General features: G+C 34.0%; 3 protein-coding genes across 27 annotated transcripts; 2 read left to right on the plus strand and 1 right to left on the minus strand.

The window, feature by feature from the left end:
* Positions 1–428: 428 nt before the first annotated feature.
* Positions 429–8,634, minus strand: LOC147384154 (kinesin-like protein KIN-12F). 16 transcript variants are annotated; one of them, XR_015172855.1, is made up of 6 exons: positions 3,749–3,838; positions 3,323–3,492; positions 2,959–3,134; positions 2,066–2,162; positions 1,656–1,730; positions 429–1,563 (listed from the first exon to the last, which is right to left on the minus strand). XR_015172855.1 is itself a non-coding variant. In XM_086426138.1 (5 exons), the coding sequence occupies exons 3-5, from the start codon at positions 2,974–2,976 to the stop codon at positions 1,306–1,308; spliced, it is 351 nt and encodes a 116-aa protein (XP_086282264.1). In that variant the 5' UTR covers positions 2,977–3,134; positions 3,323–3,492; positions 3,749–3,838; the 3' UTR covers positions 429–1,305. The 16 variants fall into 16 exon arrangements, 1 of the variants encoding a protein (XP_086282264.1); XR_015172856.1 differs by lacking the exons at positions 2,066–2,162; positions 2,959–3,134; positions 3,323–3,492; positions 3,749–3,838 and adding exons at positions 5,486–5,575; positions 5,784–5,884; positions 7,286–7,354; positions 8,046–8,634 and having other exon boundaries at positions 540–1,574; XR_015172850.1 differs by having other exon boundaries at positions 551–1,574.
* Positions 8,635–8,640: 6 nt separating this feature from the next.
* On the plus strand, positions 8,641–11,165 carry LOC147384155 (UPF0481 protein At3g47200-like). The gene has a single exon (XM_086426136.1). The coding sequence runs from the start codon at positions 9,536–9,538 to the stop codon at positions 10,970–10,972; it is 1,437 nt and encodes a 478-aa protein (XP_086282262.1). The 5' UTR covers positions 8,641–9,535; the 3' UTR covers positions 10,973–11,165.
* Positions 11,166–14,183: 3,018 nt separating this feature from the next.
* Positions 14,184–22,512, plus strand: LOC147384156 (protein IQ-DOMAIN 13-like). 10 transcript variants are annotated; one of them, XM_086426386.1, is made up of 9 exons: positions 14,184–14,367; positions 14,491–14,592; positions 15,332–15,458; positions 15,579–15,674; positions 15,954–16,040; positions 17,129–17,242; positions 19,664–19,966; positions 21,773–21,911; positions 22,246–22,512. In XM_086426386.1, the coding sequence occupies exons 5-7, from the start codon at positions 15,963–15,965 to the stop codon at positions 19,766–19,768; spliced, it is 297 nt and encodes a 98-aa protein (XP_086282512.1). In that variant the 5' UTR covers positions 14,184–14,367; positions 14,491–14,592; positions 15,332–15,458; positions 15,579–15,674; positions 15,954–15,962; the 3' UTR covers positions 19,769–19,966; positions 21,773–21,911; positions 22,246–22,512. The 10 variants fall into 10 exon arrangements, with proteins under 10 accessions (XP_086282512.1, XP_086282513.1, XP_086282514.1 ...); XM_086426387.1 differs by having other exon boundaries at positions 15,579–15,611; XM_086426385.1 differs by having other exon boundaries at positions 14,191–14,367; positions 15,579–15,682.
* The last annotated feature ends 3,294 nt before the right edge of the window (positions 22,513–25,806 follow it).

Consider the following 25,806-nt stretch of genomic DNA (forward strand, 5'->3'; position numbering starts at 1 on the left):
GACATCTGATAATGTCCTCATAATACCATCAAATATCTTCACACGAACTATGCCTATCCCTACTACCTTACAAGCAACATTATGTCCCAGGAGAACTTCACCCCCATATATATATATATATATATATATATATATATAGAGAGAGAGAGAGAGATCTATTTGTTAGATTTAGGAGTTTAATCTTAATTGTAGACAACTGTTGAAGTTCAATTCTTTGAATGTGTTATAATGCTTTGTGATGTTGAGGTAATAATGATGGTGTGTTTTAATCTTTAATTAGGGTGTAGTAAATAATTTAAGAAATGGGATGTAACAAGTAAAAGTTCCGCAAATAGCAGTTCTATCTTTTCTTAGGTGAAATTTAAATTCAATAGCCTGGAGCCGTCTTTTTTGGGGAAATTTTGTCAGTTATTCAGCGTTGAACACTACGTCATAATTCGCCAAAAACGACTGCCCCTACAGTCGTAAATGGAGTCGTTTTAAAAGGAGTGGTTTTTTAATTGCGACTGTCGAAAACAGTCGGAAAAAACGACTGTCCTTGACAGTCGGAAAAAAAACGACTGTCTTCGGCAGTCGGGAAAAACGACTGTTGCTACAGTGAAAAGAGGATATAGCGACGGTCATATGAGGATATAGAGACGGTCAGTGACCGTCGCTATAGGGTATTTTTAAAAAAAAAAATTATTTTACACCTACCCCCCTCACATGTTGCTGAATATTGGAGATACCCTTATATTTTGAAATTGATGACCTAGACCCCAACTAACAACATGAAAAGACCCAAATACCCCTCGTCTTCAACTTTCATAACACTTACTATTTTTCTAACTACCAATTATGCAAATCTAACTAGCAATCCAAATTCTAGTCTACAAAGCAATAAATCTAGAAACATTATGCAAATCTAACTACCAATTATGCCATACCTAGTGTTTTACATTGGATTTGAGATTGAAAAAGAGAATTTGTGAAAATATTGATGCAATCTCTTTGCTATGATATGAAGAACCTAGAAGAAGTTTCATCATCCAAACGGAAACGTCACCATGAACATGATGAGGAATCTAATTACTTGGACAAATTACCAGGCGAAATTCTTCATCACATTCTATCTTTTTTAGAGATGAAAGATTCAGTTCGAACAAGCATCTTATCGAAACGATGGAGGTACGTCTGGACTTTGAAGATTCTTTATCTAGAGCATGTTAAACTATCTGATGAAACAGCTCATAAACTTATTTCCACATGCCCTCTTCTAAAAGAATTGCGATTGATACGATGTCAAGGCTTAGAGAATCTTAATGTTTATGCACCTAACTTACCACTTGAGCTCATCGATTCGAAGCCTTCAAGCTCATTGATTCGAAGCCTCCTCGCAGTGAGCTCCTCATCATTTTCAGAGTTTACTTGATGTGCTAAGCCCAATCCAATGCATTTAAAAGGGGAACCCGATCCTCTAGACTTTGATGCATTTTTTTCTAGTTTAGTTGATGACGAGTTTGCAAGGTGGGAGGATGCAAGTTCAGGTTTGACTTGTTCAGCCATGGCTTCCAATGCTTTGAACTGGTTTAGAACTGATCAGATTCAGAAAATTAAACGAGGAAAAAATATATCTTGCAATCTTCATTTCGATAAAGCGGAGAGTGATAACCAACCTTTTGCTTGTACTCACGTGCCTGTGCTTCTGCATGCAAATTCAGCTCAGAAATATGTGCTTTGCATTGAGAGATCTGTTGATAAACATAGTTAGTGGTGAAATTTATTTATTTGGCAACATATCTTCAATTTATTTTTAGCTACTTCACAAATAAACATCTGGTTGTGATTAATGGTCTCATTGAGTTCATCTGACCTTAACGCAAGGTCATCTTCTAAGGACTCCATTGCAGCCTTATTTTGCTTAAGAGACACAAGATCTCTTCTTAAAGAACCATTCTCTTCATTTAAGGCATTTATCATGTTAGTTTGGACTTCTAAATCATGGGTTCTTGAACTAAGCACCTCTTCAATAATTGAATCAAGAAATACATATAACCCAATAACGAGTCAACATGATGTAGTTTACCATAACAGAATAACCAATTTTATCTTTGCAACGTGGATGTAAGAGACTACAACTTTACCATCTTCAGCTGATAGATTATCCATATTCATGTACCTACCTAGCAGCAACAGCAAGCCAACAAGTAAAAGAACATGTCTAATAGGCAAGAGCCATAAACTAACATATTCTTAGTACAGAAACCTCAATACTTGTAACTTAGTTATGCCTAAGCATTAATACTTGTAGCTTTTTGGATAACTTTTTCTCTTCTCATCAGCTCCTTGGGTAGTTGATGATGGTCTGTTTGATCACAAGATGTATATACTTGAAATTTTCTCTTTATGAAATATTATATAACAAGAAGAATGTTAGGCTGAAATTTTCAAGCCATCAATTGGGTTGGAGTTTTTCAACCACAGGGACTTTTGAAGGTTACAGGGATTTTTGAATGATAAAAACATTGTGGAAAACCTAATGTTGTTATAAAGCATTGGATCTCGTGTAAAAAACAACAAAATGGGAAGCGGTGGCAGTCTCTGCCTTGAATGGACTAGTAAAAGGTTGGAGGGACTTCCTACGAAGCTCCATCAAGCAAGCCTCGTTCACGCACTATCCAACTTTATAAGGTTTGCAATATTGTTTGTTCTTGTATTTGGAATTATGATTGTGTATCTACATAAGCTAATTTCGACCTTTTCATTGTATTTGAATTCCTATATAATAATGTATTAAGTATTAGAAACCATATTTAGGAACCAAAGGGGCTTTATATAATAATGTATTAAGTATTGGAATATTTCTATGTGTGTTTTCCAAGTGGGTTTATGCTTTCTTATGTACCCACAAGAGTCTTATGAGTCCTTGTATGAATGGGAGCATATATGGCAACAAGCAGACCCAAAGCTTCTTCTTACCTTAGTAGGCTCTGGCATGATTTCCTCATTTTCTCTAAACTTCAGAAACAAGATGACTCTAGCAGCACTACTCGTTCAAGTTGATTCAGAACTTTGTTAAGCAAGATCAAGCAACCTCTATCCATGTCCAACTAGATAATGGTTTGTACAACGAAATTGGGCTAAATCTTGTGAGCCTGTATTGAATGTACATACATATAGACCCCTCATGGTATATATATATATATATATATATAGAGAGAGAGAGAGAGAGAGAGAGAGAGAGAGAGAGAGGCATGTAGTGTATACACTATGTGCAAGAAAATTGAAGTAAAAAACTCAATGGCGCCATACACGCTAATGATGTTATCATCTTAACTCTTACCATCTAGTTTCTCAAGCGTCATGAAACCAAGCATATGTCATCAGTTGGGCGTCTATGCAGAAAATGAATCATAGAGATGATGAGGACGGGTCAGCTAGCACTTGGCGAACAAACTGTCCCTTCACTCGCAGACGCTGCTCTGCAAGTCTTTTCCTGCTTTGATATCTAACCTGTATGAGATAATTCCAGGTTAAGACATTGAAGCAGTAAAGACAGAATGCAGATTTTGGGATCTAGTGTTCAAAAAATTATTCATATAATTTTAAATGCAGCAGGCAATTTAAAGAATATAACTAATAGCAGTAGTAATAGAAGGTTAAGTGCACTAAACATCAGTGTTTTCAAATGCCAAAGAGGGATGAAATGCAATCGATAGAAGAAGGTGACGACGATCACATGCATTAGTAACAATTGCTATAAATTTACCTTTTTATCATAGCATCTGTCTTTCCGCTTCAAACGGAACTTATTCAAAGCTGCTTCTCTTTGGTTTGGTCTTAACCAACTCATGACAAAAATCAGTTGTGATTAAGAACAACAAGACTAATACCCAAGGATGAAAGCTCACAAAAATGTTGTTTTTGTCATCTAAGCACATGTTACACACATAAGTAGGACAAATGAACACCGGCTAGTTCGATCAAGGTTGCTTGAAATCAGCCAACCATGGTATGGAAACCTGAACAAGTCAACTTGGAAACCGATGAAGAGTCATTTCCCAATTTAAATATTTTATGAATATAATGAAACTAATATACAAAAATGAATGTAAGGAGGAAAGCATGTATTGTATTTTAGTTCAATACTCATAAAAATGACAATAACTAATAATAAATAAATAGTACAAATACATAAATGCATGCAACTTACAGATAAGAAAATGTATTATGATCTGATAAATATTTAAAAAAAAAAAAAACTTGCACCAATTATGACATTATACTAATAGCCAATTGCTATCAGGTTAAAAAATGACGAAATGCCTAGTATTTGATATCAAGTTAAAAGGTCTGAACTTCAAAATTGAAAGTTAACAATCAAAACTCCAAAATTCAGGGCAAAAATTTCGAAAGCCATTTGGACAATTAATGACCCATTCAACTTGTTGAAGACTTAAAGTATAAAACGACTTGTAACAACAATATGCATATTTATTAACCAATGAATGCTCAATAATCTCACAAAATACCCACAAACGTTAACATGATTTATGTCTTCCATGTGAAACTTTCTCTTTCCTTCAATACTATGTCACAAGAAATCCCAAAATAACCTATACAACCTTAACTCCACACTACGTGCAATTGAGAGAAGACACAAGAAATTTAATAATGACCTTCCTCCTTCAGAAAGATATTTCGCTTGCCATGTACTGAGTCTTCTACTAACCTATTCCAACATTGATGCTCAGATCATCTTGCCATCATAAGCCACCCCCAATGGTAAGCCCAAATAAGAAGGTGGGAAAGCTCTGTTCTGGCACCTAACAAATTTATATTTAAAAAACATTTCTAACAGTGAAAATCTTTCTATTACAAAATTGACTAGAATCCTAGAAATTGCTTCAAAACAACAAAAGACTCCACTTAGGAATCCTATCTGACTTAGAGAGCTATCAATTGAAAATCATACAATAGCATAATAATTACTGGATTACTTATATTCTAGTCAGTGCTCCAATCACCACAAAAAATAAAAATGAGTACTACTGTTACCAAATTCAGTAGCTTTTGCCGCAATCGATTGTCTGAATAAAACACTAAATTGTACCTTTTAAGAACTCAAACAATATTCTCACCTTTTCATATGCTAGTCAAGGAACACTAGTTAGAGCTGTTATATTGTAAACAGTTGGTACTCCCATCTCTATTAATTCACAAAGAAAGAAAGAAAGAAAGAAAATCTGCCATTCTCTATAAACAAGTAATATTAGTTCGATAATTGTTATGGAGCAGCCTAGCAGAACTCCATTATTTGAGATCCTCATCCAACAATGCATAACAGAACTTTGAATCATTAAAAAATTTCAATTAAGTCATTAACTTTTCTAAGTTACAAGAATTTTTATGTATTTGAAAACATAATTTTTCTTTCCGGAACAAGGCCAATCTTGAGATTATAATAACAATTCTGTAGAAAAAGGTGAAATTTGCAAAACCTTACCTACAAAGTATAAAATGGATCTTGATTCTATCAGAGGTAGCAAGATCTTGATTCTATCAGTCCGTCCTCTATTGGGATAAACAATCCAAGCTGAAATATTAAATTGAGAAAAGAACATCCAAATTAAAAGATCTAATATGAATTGAGATTAATACAACCAATAGAACTTTGAAAGAAAGCCAACGAGTCCATTGCTCTATTGGATTCTCTAAAAAGGAGTCGCGTTTAAATTGCGACTGGATATAAAAGCGGAAAAAACTATGGTCTTATACCGTCGAAAAAAACGAAGTCTACTCACATTAGAAAGCAGAACCTCCCCTTGGTAATTCTCCAGCTTTGTATTTAAAAAATAGGAGTGACACCCAGAAACGTGCGAGAACCAGCACAACAACATTGTCCCTATAAAGAACATAGTGTTTATGATCAACAAAATCAATTATTCTAAAGAAAATATTAATCGGACATACCTTATTAAAGAACAAAGCAAAGTGTGCAAGCTCAACAGCTTCATCAATATCGGCATCCTCGCATACAATGAAAGGGGACTTAAACTTACCGCTTTGGTCATATATGACACTATCCAGCCATAATGCCTGAACACCTTAATTTTAGTCGTGATTTTCTCTAACTATGGATTTATTGTGTAACCCATTGTAGATCTCAAACTTATATTTTTTGTTTCTGTTTTCAGTTGCAATATTCTGCCCTTTTGTGTTTCTTGTGATTGCTTTTGGAGACACAAGTGTTGTTATTGGATTAATTCCTTTACATATGTTTTAGTCTGCCACTGAAAATATAAATTTTATGAAATACATTTATACCAAAAAGGAGCAATATAAAATTTCATTATTACACTTCAAATGCAAAGGGAGAAGGAATGGAGTTTTTGGAAGTCTTTTATAATATTATGGTTCATTGCTACACAGAAAGGCAATCCAATGGTGTGTTTTTGTTTTCATCAATGCAAGTGTCTATCTCTTGTAACTTAGTGTTTAAATTACCACAGGTACCATCCAAAGGAGTATCGTAAAGTGTTAGGACATCTTCTCATTTGTTGCTGGAAATTATTATTAATTTTAATGGCAAAACGGAAAGCTAAAAGGATTGTTAAACAACTATCAGGAAAGCTTGGGAGAAATTCTAATTGTGCGGATGTCGAGGAACCAGTAATTCAAAAGCAAAGTCACAGATGTATTGATCATGAAGGTATAATGGCAATTATATGTGCTCACACGGTCTTTTCTTATATTTTCTATTCTGTTTTCTTTGGGACTGACTAGTTGCAGATCATGTAGTACCAATTGCACTCTATCACTTTAAAAAAACCCAATTGAACTACATTGTTAAGATTTCACTCCAAAAACAAAAAGTTGCACTGTTTTTTTTTCATATTGAAAAATCATAGAGTAACCACAACATCAAAGCTTCATAAACTATATATTCAATTTTCAAAGCTTCATGATCTACAAGCAGAATAAAAATCTGCAAATGATGGATTATTTATCTTCAATATTGGAAACCTATGCACATAGCCATAGATGTGTTGGGATTTACGAAGTTAGGGTATAAGATAGACTATGATTTGATACCCAATGTAAGAAACAAGATGATCTCTTACAAATTAAATAACAATAAAGGTATCAGTATAATCTATACAGCAAAGAAGGAACATTGCTAACTCCAGCCAATAGATAACCAAACATCAATTAATAAACCTAGTTCATATATACTAAAAGACCAAAATCTCAAACTTGGGTGGATATTTTCTTGAAACTCAAATAGATGGTCTTCCATTCATACCTCTGATTTGCCTGAGAACCCCGTAATAGGAGAATCCAGTGTAGATGCAACAACAGCAGCTTCAGCAACCTTGAAATAGTTTCGGTAGGAGAAACAAAATTCAGCTCCATAGAGCATAACCAATCATACTATCATATACATGTATACTCTTTTTGCTCTAGCAGTGGTGTGACTGCAGCCTATTGAAAACTCAGATTTATAGTAAGACCCCATTAATCCTTTTTTTCCGAAGGGAGCACTTTTTTCTCTAGCAGAAATCTCTGCAACCTATCAAGTGGTGCGACTTTAGCCTATTGAAACTTAGATTTAGGGTAAGACTCCACAAATAGAAATAGAAAGAAAGCGAAAAAGGCAGAACAAACAGCTAAGCAAACAAAATAGTTTGTTATTTTGAGCTTCGGTTTGGGGATTTTGGCTCTAAATCTAGTAGAATAATAAAGAAGGGGAATTAATGCAGAGAAAATGGAGAAATTAATACAGGAACACATACAACACATACAAAATACAGGGATCAAAACCCTAAAAACTGGCAAATATAAATGAAGAGAAAAGAGATTCAAAAACTACTGCAAATCTAAAATAGGGAAAATTTAAAGAATCAAACAAAAAACACTTTAAAAACCTTGAATTATAAGAGTAAAACAGTGATCAAAACCCTAAAAATTGGCAAGAAAATGAGAAATCTCTTTGAAAGACTCTCATTGAAGGCATTTAAGGAGATTTAAATAGAGTAAATAAGGTTTCATCATAAATCAATTACTGAGAACTTGTTCCGCTGAGAATCTCCTCGAAACATCCTTACAGAGAATCCTCCACAAAAGATCTTTCGCCGACGAAGACACAGAATGAAATATCGGAGTTGGAAACCGAAGATTCGCACGGAGAACATCCTCAAATATCTTTCCTTCAGATTCGCCTCAAATATCTCTCCCGCATATCCGTTTGGAGATGCGATCGTAGAGATTGGACGACTTAGAGAGCTCGATAACCATATGGAGATAATCCTCGTCTTCGTAAACGTTAATGATCTGAACAACGTTAGGATTTCCACTTATGAGATTCATAGTAAGACTCCATTAATTTGAGAACGAGAGAGCGAGAGACAGAGAGTGTGATCAAGAGATTTGAGAGCGAGAGACGGAGATGAGTGCGAGAGAGCGAGAGAGAGATACAGATCGAGCGTGAGAGAGAGAGAGAAAGAGAGAGATATTTGATTCGGTGTTGTTGATATAACTTAATAAAGTAGAAACGACCAATAACCGACTGTTAAAAACTGTCGCAATTAACGACAGTCTTTAGCAGTCGTTTTTAACGCAATTGTACAGTCGCTAAACCCGCAATATGACGTAGTGGAATTCGATGGCATCAAGCCATCGAAAAATGTATTCGACATAAAAAGATGCTGGGTAATTGGTCCGTCAAATTTTGTAAGATTCGATGGCCTTAGGCCTTCTAATATTGCTATTTTCCGGTATATACCTACATGACCACATAAAGTACTGGGAATTACCTTTGGTTCTGGACCAATCATGTCCCGAACCATAAAATGCAAGAAAATATTTAAATTATATTATATTTTGTTTAAAACTACAAAGTTTATTTAGATTTTGTGTTTCAAAACGCATATGGCCAGATCCGAATCTGATCGTATTTTATTGGACTGGGTTTGGATCCTAAATCAAGGTCCAACAAAAGCTCATTCTGACAAAATTCTGCTCCAATGCTTATTGGATCAGTTCTGGGCCCTGTCCAATCCTTATCATATTGGTACCAAATCGACTCGGTCCTATCTGGACCAGATCCATTGACAGACCCACCCCAATCATAGTGATCCCTTGATTGATACACGTTCACATTCACGACAACTTTGAACTTAAAGCCAAACCCATCTTTTTCTCCCTCTATGGAGACAGCACATAATTCTTCACTTGTAGCTACTGCAAAGATCTGCATTAGAAAAGAAAGAAAATCATAAAGTACTAATTTCCATTACTTGGTAAGTGAGTAAAGTATGATACTTATGACTTCCTAGAAATAGTACTCCAACTTGGTACTTCAGTTCACACCAATCATTCACAAATAATCCATATTTTTTCTCCTTTTATCCTTTACTTTGTATGTGAGGAAACCATGATTCTTAGAACTTCCAGCAATACTATCTATACATGGTAGTTAGCTCACAGCTATATAAATTCAAGTACATTGTGCAATCTCCTTAACTGATAATCACACACTTTGAGTCGTATTCCAATGGAACAAACCAATACAATTCATTTGGTTTCAACAATGGAAATGTCCGAGAGGACATCGATTACTGAAGCAGTCGGAGAAATGAGCAGAAGCCATGCTAGGCCTATCTCAATAGCCGATGAACGTGAGAGACGTATTAGTATGACCACAGAAGGTAGCCACCATCCAAGAAGTAGGGATGATTGGTTGATCGACATAATGATGGAAACTGGAGATCAAAATACGGGTATCAGGCCACGAATTCAAAAGATACCACGGAGATTACGAGAGATCGAAGCACACAAGAAATGCTTTCTTCCTGCAGTGGCGTCTATCGGTCCTTATCACCATGGCAACCCTAAATTCGAGATGATAGAGAAGCTCAAGAATGCAGCTGCACGGAGATTCGTCTCGGGTTGTGACATAAGGATTGAGGTCTTCTACAACAAAGTTGTAGAGGTGCTTGCTAAAGCCAGGGAGTACTATGCCGAAGGCTCCACAACACTGTACGATGATGAAGCATTTACACGCTTAATGTTCTTGGATGGTTGCTTTGTTCTTCATTTCATTGAATGCATCACGAATAACAAGCACAGTGAATTGACAACGTGTTGCTATATTACGGCCTTCTTACAGAGAGACTTGTTCTTGCTAGAGAACCAACTCCCATTTTTGGTTCTCGAGGTGCTGATGAGCGTTAGATTCCCCAAAAGTGAAGGTAAAGAAATGGTCAACACATTTATCAAGAGTCAAGTGAATCCTCCTGGGAGTCATTCTAAGGTGTCGCTTACAACTTCGAGTAGAGATCGAGAACAACAACCTCTTCATCTCCTCGACCTTCTTCGAACAAAATTGTTAGGTGATTGTCCCCAGTCTGATTCATCTGAGTCGAGTTATGGCGTTTGGCAATCATTTCGATCGATCAAAGAACTTAAAACAGTGGGTATTAACTTTAGGAGGAGCCATACAAGTTGCTTGAAGGACATTCGTTTTCATTCCTACAAGGTCTTTGGAGAGCTCTCACTTCCTCCGATAGCCATCGATGACTCAACCAAAGACAAGTTTCTCAACTTGATCGCCTTTGAGATGTGTCCGGACGCTTCCCATGATTATCAAGTCACATCCTATATATGTTTCCTCGATTCTCTCATCGATCATGCTGAAGACGTGAAGGAGTTACGTTCCAAGAGCATACTCCTCAATTTCCTTGGCAGTGACGAACAAGTTGCTGAACTCTTCAACGAGTTGGCAAACGAATTGGTGCCAGATCCTCGTGCCTATTACAAAGTTAAAAAGGGCATTGAAAAGCATTACAAAAGCAAGACAAGGATCTCCGTGGTTGAATTCTTGCACATTCATTTTAGTAACCCATGGACCGGTTTTGCTTTCTTCGCGGCAAGTTTTGTTGTCATCCTAACTTGCATTCAAACCTTCTATGCAGTCTTCCCTCGAATATAATAGAGCTTCTTTTTAAGTTAGTGGTGATGTATGAAGCTGTCCTGTTTGTATCCGTAAGAATAATAGTGCTCTGCATATGTAATTCTTGTAGTATAAATCAATACATCTCTCCTCCCTCTTTTCTCTATCCAATGCTTGGTTCATAAGCTTGTACTCAATATATGTTTTATACCCAAACCATATCGCCAAATGTTCACTTATATCTTTGCACCAAAACTAAAAATTTGAACAGCTGTTTTTGCTTTTGCCATTTGAAATGTGCATTGGTTGTTAAGTTTCAATATGCTGATAAAGATAGCAAGATTCTTATAGTTTATCGCCTATTGGAGTTGCTCCTACATTATTCGTAGTGCGGTCATTATAATTTTATTTTTTACTCTTTCCACTCATCCATCTCCACATTCTGACCTTTGTTACACTTAATTTATTAATGTGATGTTTTTCTTTTTATTATCCAAGATTCAGCTTTATAAAAGATAATTGGTCTTTCGTCATATTAAATTTTCCTTTTATCTTGATTGCTATGCCTTTGTCGCTCCAAAATTGCTCCTCCATTTTCTTCTAGTTTCGGTTCATTTCCTGTTAAGTTCACTGGTATGGATATTGATTTTAAATTTTTTATTTTTTTTTAAAATATATATCCCCCCCCAAAAAAAAGAAAAAAAAAGAACCAAATTTGTGGACTTTTTAAAAAATATCAACTGGTTTTGAATTGATTCGTCCTTGTACAATCAGGGTTGAGCTGAGTTTTAGAAACTATGTTATATCTATTTGATTTTAATTTACCATCACTTGGTTGCTTTACTAGAAGCAACTTCATCACTGCAACCAAAAGCTCTAAAGTTTAGGTCATGGTATCAACAACAATATCAGCAACTATTTGTTTTTAAATTTTAATTGATTTTGGGAGAATGAAGAGATGCATCGAGAGCTTCATTTTCTAAGTAAGCATCGTGGGATTGTGAAAAGAGGGTCCATTTGCTCATTTTTCCTTCAACAGGAGATGAGGTGGGTTGAGGGTGCTCATTTTTTATATTATATTTTATATTTTTAAATTGAAAAATGAAATATGATTAAAATACTTTGATGCATTTTGTATTTTTTGGTTTCTATTTTTGTTTCCTTCTTTATTAATTCTTTTCAAAAATAGTCAAATTAAGTGGAGGGTCGGGTTGATTGTGCATGGAAATGGGAAGAAAATGAATTTCCTTGGAAATTATGATTTTTAGACGCACTACAACATTTTTAATCTATAGCGACGGATTTTTCTTTCGCTACAAGCTACTTTTTCCATTGGTAAAAGCTATTGCGGCGAATGAGCAACGGAATCAAGATCCGATGTTGTTACATCAATTGTTAAATGTATTAACGGATAACTTGTTCCGTTGTTACATGTAATACCTTTAGTGCTGGATATTGATATCCATTGCAATAGGTCAATTTTTTAACAAATAAAATATAATATATATAACAGCGGATATTAATATCCGCCACAATAGGTCAATTTTTAACAAATAGAATATAATACATATAACGGTGGATATTAATATCTACTGTAATAGGTCAATTTTTTTTAAAAATATAATATAAGACATCTATCAGTGCATATTAATATCCACTACAGTAAGTCTATTTTTAAAAGAATAAAATATAATACATATAGCAACGCATATTAATATCCGTTACAATAGGTCATTTTTAAAAATGAAAAATGGGGGTATTTGCACTACCGTCTGGCCTCCCACATTCCATACATTTATGTAATAATAGAGAAAGTAAATAAAAAATCATCAGCTTCAATAGGCTAAAAAAAAAAGTACCAAAGAAGAGCTTTACTAGGAAACAAATTCTCTGTTTTATGCTATCAACCCAAAAGAGATTGATGACTAGAAATGGAAGAACTGAAAATAGTCAGCTTCTAATTAAATTCAAGGCAACCCACGATATGCTGGAATGAGCTTCAAGCAGATGAAGAAATTGAAATATGACTAACATATCACACCCCTGCAATATTATTATTTATCAAAAAGATAAAAGGGAAAAAAATTGAAAAAGATTGGTTTTCTATGCCTCGTGATCTTAATTTTTGTCATTCATAAAAAATAGATCATTAGTTTAGAAATAAAAATCTCCAACCCAAAATACAACCCCAACTTCAAGACTACCCCATGTTCATAACACCAAGAAACAATTACCACTACTAGTTTTTTTTATTTCTTTTTGTCAATACCAACTCTAACTTGTACACTTTTGTTCTTTCACCAGCTTTCTCATTTCGTGTTTCAATCAACATAGTAATGAATGAACTACTTACTTGACATGTACTTGTACAAAGCATGTTGAAATAGATTTTCACTTTGTTTGTGATGAAGTTGCCAATCAAATTTTGATGTCCACTTCACATCCACTAAGGGCCAACTTGTTGATAGCCTGACAATCTAAATGGTTTCCAAAAGCTCGTTTTCTCTATTAATGAGACAATTAATGTTCAGCTGGCATTTTGATTTTTAAAGATAAATACCTAAATAGAGTCCTTTATCTTGGGGAACACCTGTGGATACGAAATGGAAAACACATCATATTTGATACATTGGGCAGAAAACCGGGGAACATTAATACCAGTAGCATTATCAAAGAACTATTCCAACAAAAAAAGATGCCTAAGGATAACGTAAGGAAATTTAACAACTAAAAAAATATAAAGAACTACAAAATATATCTGATCGATACCCGAATTGTAGCTCCAACTACTGTTTTCAGCTGAAGAACTTTCACCCCATCGACTTCCTGGAAACATAAGTAACTTCATTAGAAACTACCCATTGAAGTTAGCAGATTAACACACCCATATTTTAGGACTTAGACCTATAGCTTAGTTGGTTTGACACGTTGCAAAGCAACTTTAAAGTTGTGGGTTCAAAAACCCAATTCAATTACGGGTCGAGCCATCTTGAAAGAGTTAAGTTAAAATATTTTTAAATATAGTTTTAATATTTTAAAACATTTAAAAAAATATAATTTTAATAACTACTCATTCTACTCAAAACTCGTCAGTCATTAAATGGCCCCATTGTGCTTTCCCTTTTATTTATGTTAAGCCCTCCCCCCACTCCCACCTTACTGTCAAACCATTTACTAGTTGTCCGTTTCTTATAAATCCAGATGATTATGGTGGCTTTACTTACACTCCAAGAAAATGTCTATTTTTGAACAAGAAGTTGAAATAGACTTTGGCCAGTCTCTCTCATTCTCTCTCTGTCTCTCGCTCTCACGGTCGATCTCTCGCTCTCTCGGTTGCTCTCTTTCGATCTCTCTCTCAGTCGACCTCTCTGTCAGCCTCTCCCTTTCAATCTCTTGCTCTCTCAGTCGAGAAGGCACATCTCGCTCTCTCACGGGTTAGATTTTCGTTTTACTATTTTTTACATTTTGATATTCTCTCCGATAATTTCTAATGTGTAATTTCGATCTTTTTTTTGCATTAAAAGCCCTAATTTTCCCCAAATTTTCGATTTTTTTAGGATCTGTGGATGATTAGTTGTAGAGATTTGAAGATAATTGTTTCTGATCTTTCTTCCTAGAGCTAGATTTATATGGATCACGCTGAGTTGAACACGGCTCAGGTATGTAATCAAATTGTGCTTCGCTTCAATTTATTTTGTGATTTCTGATTCTGATTCACTTTGTTAAGTTCTTCATCTAAACTCTCAAAAAACTCTTTCACCTTTTCAATCCAAATTAAAATCAAATCGAAGCAAACTATGATATTGAAGTTAAATCAGTTTGAATTTTGATTCCGATTTCAAATAAAAATTATAAATTTTTTACCTCATCTTCTTCAGAAAATAACTGAACAAACTCTGTTTGATACAATATATCCCTCCAAATGTTTTGATGGAACCTGGACAATAGCGGTCCAAAGTAAGGTAGAATTGCATGTATATTTGGTCTGCATAATAAGAACATCACGTTTCACTAAATGATCTCTTATGTTGAACACTCGTCGATATGTATCAGATGTTTGTGAAAATGGTTGTTACAGCAAAATCTTGATTAATTTTTCCTTTTTTTTTTTTGTTTTGTAATATTTATATATATGGGGATGCAGTTTTACTGTGTCCATCAATCTACAAGTCTTCTTAGAATGTGTTTAACACTATCTTTAGATTTTGTTATAATATATATTGCAGTATTATAAATAATTGCATTTCTATCTGATGCTTTTTCCAAGGTTATCATGTTCGGCACCAACACATATTTTCTTGTCTATTTGACAAACATTGTACCTATAATTTGTACTCAATTTCCTACCTCTTAATTATTTTAAGCACATTAAGAGTTACTTTGTAATGGTTTTCACAGTATACAACAAGTGGGAGTATTAAGGCTATCCAAGAATGTGATTCTGCACCTGCTGAAAATGGTGTATTGTCTGAGGAAATACTTTTGAACTCTATTTGCCGAATTTAAGTTGGCTGGGAGTCGAGAAGTAAGTCCTGTTATATTAAGTTATTAACTATGTGATGATGCTTCCTTTTGATTTCACCTTTGTAATTCTAATAGACTTCCAAATTTCTATTCTCTTGTCTAACCCCTTCGTATTTATTAGGAGGTAGCTGCTGATGAAGATAGTGTGAGGAAGGTTTGTTTGTATCTTAAAGATGAAGTGATCCCTAAGTTTGTTCAAGATCTTTGCACGCTTGAGGTTTCACGGTCAGACATTAACTGAAGCATTACATTTTCATGGAATTAATGTCCATTATATTGGAAAAGCAAGCATTAGCTGAATATGTGGACGTTCCTTGTGCATAAAGGACATGTTTTTTAACTGCCTTTTTCCATGCATTTTCTCTTAAGCTGTAGAAATTAGGAAAGTAAGCCTTTCTTAATCCCAATTTGAAGATTTGTTATATTTCTTTCTTTTTTCTTTTTTAATCTAATCGCTACTTTGTTCTTTCTGATGAGTCTGAATCATGTTCTCCAGATAGCTGATATGACTAGGCATTTACCTCATATTTGGGATCTTTGTGTTGTCGAAATTGTTGTTAGGTCTGCAAAACACATTCTCAAGGTGAGCCTTCTTATCTACTTAACTATTTATGTTCTTGAAGTTCTTTCTACAATTTTGAGATATTGGGTTTGAACCTTTACCATTGGACATTTAGTTGCAGTAAAAATCTGAAATGTTGCCATTGCATGTAAATAGAATGTTACTTCATTCAATAGATCTTCCATGTTTGAAATTTGAAAGTAAAAACATGGTGGTTTTGGTGCCAATCTTTAATGCTCTCAACCCTGCTTTTTCTACATACTATGCTGCTTTTACAATAAACAGGCTGTCCGATCAATATACAATATTTCTTTGCTTAGAGCCTAGCACCCACCTAATGGTATATTATCAATCCACCAGATAATGGGTGGTGGGAAAGATAAAAATGTGGCAGATTTTGAGATTTTGATGTTGGAATCTGATTATATATATATCTTTTCTTGTATTTAGATGGATGCAATTTCTAGCAAACTGAAAAACAAGACCCAAATTAAAGTTCTATCATCTCAATTATTATTGGTTTATCGTTTCATTCTTAAATTCTAAATTAGAATCTAGAATCGGGATCTAAAATCCAGAATCAACTCCTTTGCCATCAAATTAAGCCACTATTTAGAATATGTATTCCCATGGTTTTTCCGTGTAAATATGTTTTGATAGGGTTGAAAATGAGATACAATGCTGGTGCATCAACAATCACATATCATCTTCTTTCATGCCGGCATGTGTGAAACAATATGGTGTGGTTTGATCTGGCATGGCCTGATCTCTATAATCCCTATTGAGCAGTCTTGACTCTTGAGTGTGGCCAATTATGTTTTTTGTTTAGGCAATCTGTTTAGCACACATATTGCACTAGTATTGGTAAGTAGAAATTAACAAATTACACAAACCATATTAAAAAATACACCAAGTCAATAAAAAAACAATAACAAAAAAAAAATGAAAACTATTATGATGCAAGGTTTCAATTGCTCAATTTATCTGACTTGTTTGTTTGAATCTAAACTGAGGTGATTCAGATGAGCTAAACACTTGACTGAGTCATTTTAGACCTTGAATACATCTATTCAGATTAAATCATTTTATATGTTAAATGCATTTTGCAGGAAGAATGGGATGACAGCACAGTGAGTAGCAACATATCGAAACTGAGGATCCAAAATAGATTGGAAGCAACAACCAGGCGTGAAAGGGCTCTAGCTTATGCGTTCTCTCAACAGGTATGTATGGCTGAAATATGTCTCAAATGAGACATTATAAATGGAGAAATTAAAGAGTCACTATTCAATTCCTAAAGTACAGTAATTAAAGATGACTTCAGTACTAAGCTCCTCTATATGAAAAGATCACGATTATATATGAATTGAGCTATACACAACCATGGCAGATTATGCGTCCATAGGATACATTGAACAATCACAATGTCTTAAATCACATCCTTTATATATCCAACCAGAGTGCCCCTTATAGAACAATCAAGGCATCCATTAGGTCCCAAAGTCTATAAAAGAGAACCATCCCTTCCTATTTTTGTAAGAAAAAAAGAAACGAAAACCCTCCCTCTTGATACTTCTTTTTAAATCAATCATTCGTCTTTAATATAAACATTTCACTGGTTTAATATTTTTTGATGAATTAAACCCAAGTGATAAATGGAGTTCTATACCTTCTCTTGGATAGAAGATTGTTGAATCTTGAGGATAAAAATACTTGAGCCTCTAAGCAACACACCATCAAGTGCAGGGGACTATTAATCTTCCTTAGGACAATGCGTGCCTTGTTTGTCTACATCTCTGCATACCAAAAAGTTCATTTTGTTGTATATTTATTTACACAACACCAAGATATCTGCTTTGCTGTTTGATTTTGGATCAATAGAAGTATTGGATTACTGACCAATTTTGTCCATTTAATTCTCTATTTTTAAAGCTTCTATTTACTGTAATATATATCGCACTCAATAACATACCAGATTAGTTATGGATTAACTGATCTGAAAGGGCTCTGATCATATAAAATTTGAGAAGGTATTTAGATTACATTATATATTTTATACATCAAAACAGATTTTATCCAATTCTGACTCGATCCAAATGTTTATCAGACGGGATTTGGATCATTATTGAGATCTTTGACAAGAATCCAATTCGATTCTTATTGGATCAGATTTGGGTCTGATCCAATATTGGTCCCAGATTGATTTAGACCCAATTCTGCATGAGATGTACCAGCTAGAAAGGAGAACTTTGTTGGATCTTATTAAAGAGGAGTCTCATAATATTTTCGATGAATGACAAAAAAAATCTCCTTAGAGTCATCCTGATCATTAACTTTTACCGAAACATGATTCAAATAACTAAATATATCTATTGGGGCCTAAAATATGTCATGTCAGATTCCTTTGTTTACTTTTGAAATGAAAAACAAGAAAACATACACTAATGCAAAATAAAAATCATTCAAGATGATTGCCACAGATATCTGATAGGTAGCACCAACATCTATCTCCTTGATGAGGTTTTGGAACCGTTTACAAGGTATGTGCAAGTTTGCAAAATGGTTTATACCCATTTAATTAACATTAAGATTAAGAGAATTAGTTTTTTTGAAGAGTTATACTTTGTTAAAAATACTTTGAAAATAGTTATTTAACTGCTTAAATGGTTTCACACTCAAATTCCAAATAAAACAAAAGAAATTTTTTTCTAGAGAACTGTCTATTTCATGACTGCTCAGTTGTCTATGGGCTTTCATGTTTTGTGGAATGCCTTATACTTTCAATGTTCACAACTTTTGGCATTACATTTACCTTGGAAATTAAGAGAATAAGACATGTAGAGATTGTTTTACCCTTTCTCATATTCATATTATTGTTCATTATCTTATTCTATTTTTCTTGGGAATCCTTAGAAATGGGACACAAGTTGCTGTAAAGGTGCTTTCTGCTGAATCAAAGTAAGGGGTGCATGAATTTTTTTGGTCTATGAATATATGGAAAATAATTGCCTTGATTGTGCATTATTAGGTAACACTTCAGAAAACTGTAGTGTGAACGGTGAATTTTTTCGGAAGTTCTTTTTGCCATAGGCACTAGAAGAATATTTTGTTTGCTTTGTGCTTAGGTCCAAAGAGTAAAACCATTAAGCTAGACTGGGTTAGAAGATCTGCTATTTGCTTGGGCACTGCCAGGGGCCTTGCATTCCTTCATGAAGAACTTGAGTCTCCCATCGTGCATAGAAACATCAAAGCTAGTAATATACTTCTTGACAAGGACCTAGTCCCAAAAATTAGAGATTTTGGATTGGCAAAATTTTTCCAAAAAAATATTACTCGCATTAGTACGCGAGTGGCTGGAACAACGTAAGCTATCTTTCATATTTAAGGAAATTAGGACATTTTTGTATTTATAATATTGCATATCTTCCTTGATTTCATTCAACATTAAAACATGGAATATTCTTGTTGGTTAAGTTCTAGTTGGAAATTTTAGTTACCTCAGTGGCCATTACATTTACTGTACTTATAATTAATGGTGTGAAGTATAAAAGTTTTAAATGGGATTTGACCTGTTGTTAGATCTATGTTTTAGTCCCTAAAACTGATCATGCTGGAAACTTATACATGGTACTTGTTTGTTGCAGACCGACATGGATAGCACCAATGTCTATGCCTACATTTCCATCATTGCTCTTTTTGTTTGTGGAAGGCAGGGTGGATGGCAGTGTGGAAGGCTGAGTGGAAGGTAGTGTGGAAGGCAGGGTGGATGGCAGGCTGAGTGGAAGGCAGTGTGGATGACAGGGTGGATGGCAGTGTGGAAGGCTGTGAGGAAGCCTGAGTGGAAGGTAGTGTGGATGGCAGGCTCTGTCTACAATGATGCAGACATCTACCTCCTTGATGATCCTTTTAGTGCAGTTGATGCACATACAGCTGTTACCCTTTTCAATGTGAGTAAAGAAGATTACATATGTGTATACCTGTTGGTGGGTATCGGATCAAAACTGGAAAAACTATTAGTAAGATACATGAACATCATTTATCAAGTAATCACTTCAAGGCACAATGAGAATCGGTGTCTTCCAATTCGATTTTTAATGGATGAGTAAAATCATCCAAAGCTCATCCAACAATGAGAATCAGTGTCTTCCAATTCGGATTTAATGGATGAGTAAAATCATCCAGTAGAGTCAAGTTTAATATGTTTGAAATATTCCTCTGTATGTGTGCACATCTATTTCTGCTGATAATTGCAACAGTATGGAAGTTTACAGGATGGATTGGGTTGGTTAAAATTGATAGTTTAGAAGGTTTTAAGTGGTTAGAATGGAGTTACAGCAGGGTATGCCGCAGCAGTGAGGTTAGGTGGGGTTTTGGAAGGTCTTACGGGGCTGTTCAGGATAGTGTTACAGGATGGAAATTAGTTTCAGTGGGGTATAAATGGTTTAGTATTCGGGTGGGTTTAGGGTGGATTAGATTGGTTTATTGGTTTTGAGTGATCATATTCCTCGATTTAAGATTAGGAATTGGGAAAAACTCCTTAGTCTTTTAATGTTGATCTTTGGAGTGTAAGGTTTGTTGTTACTCTTGGGGCATTTTCCTTCACTTTTAGTATCACAAGTGGATGATTGTAGTGATCTAGAAAACTAGAACTTTCTCATTAAGATCTTGTCCCCATCATTTGAAGAGAAAGATAATTATGGATCGATTTTCCACTTCATAATTTTTTTTTGATATCTATACCTTACCATGTTGACTGCTACTCATCTATTTTTCAGAATTCCATACTTATATTTATTGGTTGAAATCTCACTTTTGGAACTTAGCATTAACAGAAATAAGTATATGTATTTAGAGCATCTTCAACTAAGCTTGGTTCTTTTTGGTTTTATTGTTGTTAAGGAAGTAATTTTTTCTTTATAAATTGTATTTTTTTTTATAAATATATCTAAGCATTAGTTTATTTTTTCTTGTTTTGTTTGTGTGTATCTTACCACTTCTCAGTGTATCTCTTATTTGTTGGTGTGTATCTCATTGCAGACCAGTTTTTTGGATGACATGTATATGCTCTCTGAATATTTCAAAAACTGTCTACTAGTTTCTTTTATAAGCATGTCTTGCATTTACCTCAATATGTGGCGAAGTGGTTCTGCTGTTTGATTTTATTTCCAAGCTGATTTTGCATCCATCAATATGAAAAAGGGTAAACCTGACTACTGATCACAATGATAGATTCAGCTATGGATTCCTTTAGTTGGTCTGGAGGACCAGACATATCTTCCATATTTCCTCTGTTTCTTCTGAAATATGAGAACAAAGTTGTAGATGAGCTATATGAATAGCATACCCATGCTTTTGCAATTAATAAACTTTGCCCACTTGGCTTGGCTTACTTGCTTTCTGATGTCTGTCAACATAGGCCTTTCAAGAACATAGTGTTTTTCTTTTTTCTTTAAAAAATTTAGTTATCGGTTTATGACCATTTTAGATATCGCTTTGTAACCGATGTCTAAAGTCTCATACTTAGGATATCAGTCTTATAAACTGATGTCTTAAATTCCGATGTACAAGGTATGATTTTTTTTGAGTGCTTTCATATTTGGAACGGTTTTTAGCGGTTCCAAATCCTTAAATCTAGAACGGCTTACAGCTGTTTAATTTCATTAACGACACCTCGATCAGAGACGGTCTGTGAACCATTTTAACCTGTATTAGAAACGGTTTATAACCATTCGTAATTTCAATTTTTGTTGTAGTGAATGTTCTGTTTTATAGGAGGGTGAAGAGAACCATCAAAATGCCTGCAATTAGTGACAAGATTTCAGATATCCATTTTGACGAGTAATTGTGGAGAAAGTATAGGCAGAAGCCAATCAAGGGTTCTCCACACCCTAGGTATATCTACCCTTATTTTGACTTTCATTACTATGTTAAAAAAAAAATCTAGATTCGACATACTTTTTTGATTTGTTATGGTTTTAAATATTAGCTATGGATTAGAGTTTGATGGATGAATATTTTCAGTCTTTCCTTTTAAGGAATTATTATCTTCTATGCATTATCAAGTTATTTGTTCATTTGCTATTGTTGATATCTCTTATTAGAAGAATATTAGGAATGTTTGTTCATCTTCTTTGTAAATGACTATTGTTGATACCACTTTTTCTTCCCATATATTTACGTCTAAAACTATCCTGGCTCTTAGTTATTGTTGTCGGAACTTTTGTAGGTGGGACCTCCTTTCATGTAATGGGTTATCCTCCTAAGACAATGGTATACTTGGCAAGACCAAAAACATTTGGTGGTCAGCGAGTTCTAACCCCTCTGAGCGCCATGCGGATTTCTACTTGAAAATGTTGTTTCAAATTGAAACAAGTGTCTCCAGTTGAGTGTAAGCATGGAGGAAGATCCTAAATATACAGAGATAGGGATATTATTTAAGATATTTTTTTTAATGATTTCCCACAACAGGTGAATTTTTTAAATTATTTTTGAATTTTTTAAATTATTTTTCTATTTTTTGGGTTTAATATTTTATATGAGCCTAATCATAATTGCAAACTACTATTTAAATTGTTTGAATGAGCGTTATAATGTTTGGTAATGGTTAGAATAATTTGAGTTAAATCTTTTTAATGTTTGAATGGTGTGTTTTAATCTTTAATTGGGCTGTGTTATATAATTTGAAAAATTCGGGTGCAGTAAGTAAAAGTTGGGGGTGAAAATAGCAGTTCAGAATGATGTCTTATTCTTCGGTGGTGCACAACGGAATGACGTTTTGCTGTTATAGTTTCAAATTGGAAACGGTTTTCAGCCGTTCCAAAATGCTGAAAGTTCAAACTAATTTTGTAATTAAGGGTCCATAAACTGGGGGTCCTATGAAAATGGGAGATTTAAACAAGCCCCTCCACCTTTTGGTGAATATTAACTATCTTTGTGTTTTCAAACTGAAGAGATAACCCTCCCACCTCTACCTCCACTTTATTGGTTCCTTTTATTATTTGCTGATGAACATGGCATATGTTGTTATTCATGTTTAAATTTTGAAATTGAAGGGGCTCTCATCAGTTTGAAATTTGATAACATAGGTATTTTAATATTTACCAGGGTATGTCTAAACTAGAAAGAAAAAAAAAAGAGGAAACATGACTGGATTTAAAATTTATTCATTGTTTAATTGTTGTTCATGTTTAATTTTTGATGTAGAAGGGTCTCTCATCAGTTTGAAATTTGAAAACATAGGTATTTTAATATTTACCTGGATATGTTTAAATTAAAAAAAAAAAGATTATTAGTTCCAAAACTTATTCATTGTTTAATTGGATAAGTTAAAATTCCATGAGAGGCATCATGCAAATTAATATTTATGAGGCCTTGGTGGCCCTACTATGTAAAATAAGTTTAATTGGTACTTGTGAGACCTTTAAAATTTATTTCTCAAAATTGATTGCCGATCTTATGATGCATGCAAAACAAAATATATATGAGAAATTTAGTACGGAAGTCCAAAATTTTGTGGGAAATAAAAAGCTAAAAAATGAAATAATAGAATTGACCACTATTAACACATTGAGTTATTCTTCACTATAAGGTTTCTTATCTCTAAAATAAAATCTTTAATCAATTATATAGAAAATATCAAGACCGCATGAACAACGTTGAAATCTTATTGATTGACTCAGAAGTAGTATTAATGTTTTAGAATGTCAGTGGTTAAAATTTGTATAATCCTTTTATTAATCAAATGATAGTATTCTTTGTTTTGCATCTCTAATTAATAAATGTTATATCACGTGCACCGCGCGTGCACTTTACTAATAGAATAAAGGCAACAAAAAAAAAGAAAAAAAAAATAACTCATATAGGACACCCACGCCTTTACTTTCGAATGTGAGGAAGGCATGATATGCTTACTTAAAGAGAGAGATTTACTAGGCAGATCTATACTTCTATTACAAAAACTCTCTTACTTTATTAAGTCCATTGCTCAACAAATCCTTGAGTGGGATCCTATCCTTCAAAAAAAGATTATTTATTTATTTATTTTTTTTTTTTTTTGTAACCGAGGGAGTATCCCATCAACACTCTCACGTAAGATTATTTACCTATAATAACCCCTCATTATTTAAATCTAGAGCTGTACTAGACCAACTTCCTAGGACACTGCAGTCAGTACTGCACTGAGGTGATGTTCCCACGAAACCATCAATTTTCCTTGAATATACGATACTTGTATCTTAAGGAAAAGCATCTATGGTTCTATTATCATCTACCAAGCCTTACTCTATTTCCATCAGACATATTTTTTATCCTTTTCCTTGAATAAATTCCTCACTTCCTATCGTTCTATTTCTATAATCTCCACTGGATGCACTAAGAGGGATCATAACAAAGTGGTTTAGTGGACTACTAAGTCCCACCGATTTCACAATCTGTGGGATGAGATATGTTGATTAGGATGGATCCTAGTTGAACTATTGTAAACCAACCCTAATTAATAGAAATACATTCTTCAATATTATATTTGATGAAATACTTAAAATACCCTTTTAAATTAAAAGATTTATAAAGAGTCATGCTGGAGTGACCGTAAGATTGACCATTCTTCAACATTACATTTGATGAAATACTTAAAATACCCTTTTAAATTAAAAGATGTATAAAGAGTCGTGCTGGAGTGACCTTAAGATTGACTTCAATTCACACATTGCTGATGTGGAGGTGTTTACAGCCTTGAGATACAAGTGAAAAGTATCTATGGATGTGTGCGCAACTCCACATGGCAAAGTGTGAATTGAGGTCACTCCAGTGTTATTCATTCTAAAATATTGCATTGTTTTAGTTTGAAAACAATTTTTCTTTTTATAAAAAAAGAATCCTTACCACAGTGACTAGAAATAACATCTATGATTTTCTCCAAAACCAAGTGCACTCTCAGTGTTACTTTGAATGTTATTTGAAGTCACTTTAGCATTTTTCCATAAAAATTACTAAATTTTGAAGAAACCATGTTCTTTACATGACACATGGACCCTTATGTTTTCAAACTAATCACATCCTTCCACATGGGCACAATGTTTTGGTGAATATTTGAGATATTTGTTCCCTATTTTAGATTGTCTTAATATGATTTTCTTTTGCTAGATCTTTCGATCTAATGAGTTAACACCAAACCCTTATGATTGAGTTATCAAGGAGGCTAGAAACTAGGTTTTAGTTTAATATTTTTCTTCTATTAGTTTAATTTCCAACACACTTTATTTTATTTTGGTTATTTAAAAAACACAAAAATAATTTTATAATTTTGGCTGGAATAGATTTTATAACCTTTGTAACTCCAATACATACACAACAACTTTCAACTCTTTTGTTTTTCCCAATTTGGGTGAGATGCACCTTTTATTTTAAAGAAAAAGAACAAAGCCAAACCCATCTTTTTCTCCCTCTATGGAGACAGCACATAATTCTTCACTTGTAGCTACTGCAAAGATCTGCATTAGAAAAGAAAGAAAATCATAAAATACTAATTTCCATTACTTGGTAAGTGAGTAAAGTATGATACTTACGACTTCCTAGAAATAGTACTCCAACTTGGTACTTCAGTTCACACCAATCATTCACAAATAATCCATATTTTTTCTCCTTTTATCCTTTACTTTGTATGTGAGGAAACCTTGATCCTTAGAACTTCCAGCAATACTATCTATACATGGTAGTTAGCTCACAGCTATATAAATTCAAGTACATTGTGCAATCTCCATAACTGATAATCACACACTTTGAGTCGTAT

Source organism: Akebia trifoliata, chromosome 15 (genome assembly GCF_017979445.1).
Source record: "Akebia trifoliata isolate Shusen 1 chromosome 15, ASM1797944v1, whole genome shotgun sequence".
NCBI classification, from domain to species: Eukaryota; Viridiplantae; Streptophyta; class Magnoliopsida; order Ranunculales; family Lardizabalaceae; genus Akebia; species Akebia trifoliata.